Source organism: Phaethon aethereus, assembly GCF_964289735.1.
Source record: "Phaethon aethereus genome assembly, chromosome: 5".
Lineage (NCBI taxonomy): Eukaryota > Metazoa > Chordata > Aves > Phaethontiformes > Phaethontidae > Phaethon > Phaethon aethereus.
Window position 1 is genome coordinate 28802336 of NC_138579.1, and position 4432 is coordinate 28806767.

A 4432-nucleotide genomic window follows, 5' to 3' on the forward strand; every position below is an offset into this window, starting at 1 on the left:
GGTTGTCAAAATTTATATTCCACAAAAAAAATGCTTTGTGTATCTCGTGTAATTTTTTCAACTCTTCATTTTGCGGGAGGAAAATATCAACAGAAAACAGAATATTTTCCAATTTCATCTAATTGTAATTATACAGACCTCTACCTTTAAAATGACTGCTGAAATAATTAAATTGGGGACAGATCCCTGTGGCAATAACGTTTTCCAACTTTTTAAAATATTTCTCAAGTGGAGACTGAGTTGTAGCTTTGATATTCAATTATAGCAGTCATTTTGTCCATGTATGCAGCTGTTGTTAACAGACTTGTCTTGAAAGTAAAACCATCTCGCTGATTAAAGTCGTATTTCTGATTGGCTAGGTTCACAACGTAGCTTTTGTGACTGAACATTGATTAACTTTTTCTCTTCATCTGATCTGCCTCTGTAAAATGTTAAAATCCAGATACGGCCTGCTATTGAACATGTATAATTTCAAATAATTGCTGCTAAGTGCTCTGCCAGCATTTTAACAAACACATGCTAAAATTCCATTTTTCTTTTAGAGCCAGAATATTGTTTGAAATGTTTTGTTTGTTTCTCTTCTGCTACAGATTTCTGGCTCTGTACAAAGGCTTGATTCCCAAGATCATGAGGCTTGGACCAGGTAATTTTCCCTCTGTCACTTCTATATTGTTTTTTTTCCTTCATTTCTCTTCCCGTTTTTCCGTGTCTTGACAAAATGTAGCAAGTATCAGTCAAATAAATGAAACAGTGTACCAGAAATAATCAAACGCTCTTTCATCTTTGAATGATTTCTTCTGATAATAGCATCATCTAATAGTATCATAGACGGATTTGGCTAAATATGTGTCTTAAAAAATCATTTACACATACACATCAGATGATTGCAGATCCAAGTAACTGCTGCATTGTGCAATTACTTCATTTGTGAACAAGCCAAATGCACCCATGCAAATGCCAGAACTGTAAAACCTTTGGAAGTGTTTCTTAAAGCTGTCCTATTCCTTCTAATGTGATTTTTTTGGTTTCACTTTGACTGTTCTGTACCAATGTAAAGTCACCTTAAAATGCAGGTTAGAGTCTCTCCAGTATAAATGCTCTCAAGTAGTCGAGGCATAGCCCAAACATATCAAATTCCAGTTACTTTCTTCTCCCATGCTCTGCAGGGGCTGTAAAGAACAGACCCTAAAAGGCCAATAGCATGAGCTGGGAAGAGACTTGCATGACCCTGGAAGACTAAAAGGATAAGGATAGCTTAAAACTGGGTTTGTTGATTGACCCTTTCTCACTAGTTGATACGCCAAATGCGGGAGAGCAGTGGTTGAGAGCTAGATCTTTTTCGACTTTTAGACTACTGTTCCCTGACTGGTTTTGATTAATCATGAAAGCGGAGCACCGGGCCCTTAGACTTTGCCAGCCCACAGAGGCAGTCTGTGTCAAAAGAGCAGAAGCCCAGATTTGAACAGTATCCCATTCCCGTGAAATTGTATTTCCAATTGTGCAAGGTGGTTTAATAGGCAAGAACACACATGGTTAAAAGCAAGTAGGTACAGAGTCTGCTCTGCAGTATAAAGGAGGCATTAGGTTTGTCTGTAAATGTTTGCATATCCAATCCGTCTGGCTAAGTGCTAGACCATGCCTGGTTACTGTGCAGGGCAAGGGAAGAAGGTGGGGAGGGGAAACAAGGCAGCTAGGCATAACTCCGGGGCTAAAAGCCTTTTGCCTTATACTCCAAAGATACCGGATTACATACAGGACAAAGAGAAGGCAAGGTTTCGCTTCCCCGGTACCCATCAGCACAGCAGATTTTGGAATAAAATTTTCCATTTTACAAATGACTATGCATTCTGGCCCAGCTCCAGAAAATCAGTTGTGTGTGCACTGTGTTTTAAACACTTTTGTAGTCCCATTGACTAATATATAGATTTGGCTTTCCGATGAAACAATAATGCAATCTTTATTGTGACTGGAAAGGTAATTCCTTCTTTCAACACGTGAATGCTTTGGGGAAAAGAGATACGCAAACAGATCACACAGTATGAGAATTGGAATCAGCCTTGATTTGAGTTCACATCACGTCTTAGACATTGTGTCTATGATTTGTCGGTCAAAGCCTTTTGCAAACTTTCGCTCTGTCTAGCTGTCTGTGAGTTGCTGTTCGTAGACGATTTCAAGTCTGATGATGGCTTGTTAGAATAAATAACATGGAAAACTCATGTGGTTGTTCTGTGTGCCTGGTTGTCCAAGCCTATCCCATCTATCTAGAAAGGTCAGCCCAGTTCAGCAGAAGACTTGTTTGTTAGAGGTGCCACGCTAACCTGCTAACTGAGCCAACAGGCAAAGGCAAAGGAAAGAAAATATTTGTGCCCCAGTGCTGGCACCTACAAGTAGGACATTGTAACACACTTTTACTCTTGCAGCCTGGAATCTGATTCTCTTGCCCCATCTTCTCCAACTAGAAGCTTCTCTATATGCTTAGTTATATCTATACACCTTCTGAAATGTTCCCTTCTTTAGCTCATATAGCAATTACAGGCTCGTTACAGAAGGATTTTATTCTGGCTTCACTAACAGTAAAGACACTTTATGGCATTCAAGCTGGGATTTTGTACTGTTATCAGTTCTAGCAGAGAGTGCCATTTTATCACATCAAAACTTCGCCTGTGGATTCATAGCCAGGTACAGGCACAGGGAGGTTATAGTCATTTCAGTGCTGTGATCTTCCGCTTTAGACATGGTAAACAAACAGCTGAAAACCTTTCTTGAATCTTACCTGGAAGCATTTTCATCACCCTGGTGATGAATCTATGTCATTCCACCACTCAAGTTGCTCTTTCATGGCCAAATCTAACTCTAAACAAACACACAAACATACAGATTAAAAGCTTCACTTGTAAAAGAACAAAGAAAAATATTAATCTTGAAAAAAATGTTAGGAAAAATCACACTAAGGGTGATTTTGATTTCATACATATATATAATGTATATATTAAAATATATGTAATAAAGCTTATACAAGCTTTATGGTCTGATATTAAGTAAAATTGATATGGTTTAAGAACTGGTGAATTTTTAATGAATTAGGGAATTAGTAGAAGTATTCATTTTGCAAATAAGGCTTTGCCATAACCTGGTTTAGATTACACACTACAAATGTTCTACAAAATCTTGAAAATACTGAATTTTGTATGTAGTAAAATAATATCTTTTCTTCCAGGTGGTGCAGTGATGCTTTTGGTTTATGAATACGTTTATGCATGGCTTCAGGACACAGTTGATCACAAGTAGCGCTTCTGAAAAATGTACTCTTTAAAATAATATACCTGTTAATAAAGTAAAAGTGATTCTCACCCTTTATGGTGTTGAATGCCCTCAGATTACACTGATCTTAATACAGTTCAAAACAAATTTGATCTTCAGGTCCTGATCCAAGAAAATATTTAAGCACATGTTTTTCTGTAAGTGCGTAAGTAAATAGCACGGTTGATATTTGTAATTGTTGTACTGGATCAAGAGAAAATATAAAGGAGACATAGGAACAAGTTAGTTTTCTAAGGACAAACTGAAAATTCTGGACACTGAATTATACTATATAGTCAATACACTTTTAAAAAAATTTCGGCTGAAGTGGCAAGATAGATAGTAACTTCCAGGGGGTCTTGAAGAAAAAAATGTATTAATGCTGGGGGGCCAGATACTAGTGTAAACTGACAGTTCCGTTGACTCCAGGTTAAGAACATGACCCATACTCTGCAAACTCTTGCGTCAATCTTGGGTCCAGTTTCAATTCAGTACAGCACGATTTCAACATTGATAGAAGAGTTTCCTGAGTTGTTGGGAGTTAGGATAGAAAAAAGACAGCATAACTAGCCACAACCTTACTGTTAAAAGTTCTAAAGTTACTGTTAAAAGTTTTAAAGTGCTGTTAAAAGTTCAGCCATATATATCGTATAAATCTCACTCAGGTCGTAGAAGATACTGAAAATAATTAGTCTGAATCAAGTTACATGAAAGTGCAAAACAACTGTGGGAAGCATAGAAGAAATGAGTAAATAACTGAGCAGAAAAAAATACTTTTAGGCGTATGAGATTTTACTGTGAGTTTTTTATTCACCTTCATATACTATTGCTGAAAGAGTTGTCCTGCGATAAAAATGCTCAATGCGCCTTGACTGCCCCATTAGCCTTTCATTACCACCGTGGGTTAGAGAAACAATGTTCTAGATTGATAGCACATATGCAGTCGTAATTAGCTAGCCATATACCTCAAAGAAATGCACCTTTCTATAGATAAAAAATGTTGGTCTAAAGCTAAAATTGTTGCTTTTCCCAGTCACTGTAAATATAAATAAAATTTCAGTGATGTACTCCTGTCTTTTCTAGCCATTCTAACTAGCTCTGTGAAATATGATAATTTCTGCGGTGCTGGCTG

General features: G+C 37.3%; 1 protein-coding gene across 1 annotated transcript in view; it reads left to right on the forward strand.

The window, feature by feature from the left end:
• The window catches only part of SLC25A21 (solute carrier family 25 member 21), a gene marked incomplete at both ends in the record, with an annotated part of 261849 nt that extends 258561 nt beyond the window's left edge, over window positions 1–3288 (forward strand). The window contains 2 exons of the mRNA XM_082001041.1: window positions 591–643; window positions 3218–3288. Coding sequence (XP_081857167.1) covers window positions 591–643; window positions 3218–3288 — 124 coding nt within the window. The remainder of the gene's footprint in view (window positions 1–590; window positions 644–3217) is intronic.
• Window positions 3289–4432: the final 1144 nt, after the last annotated feature.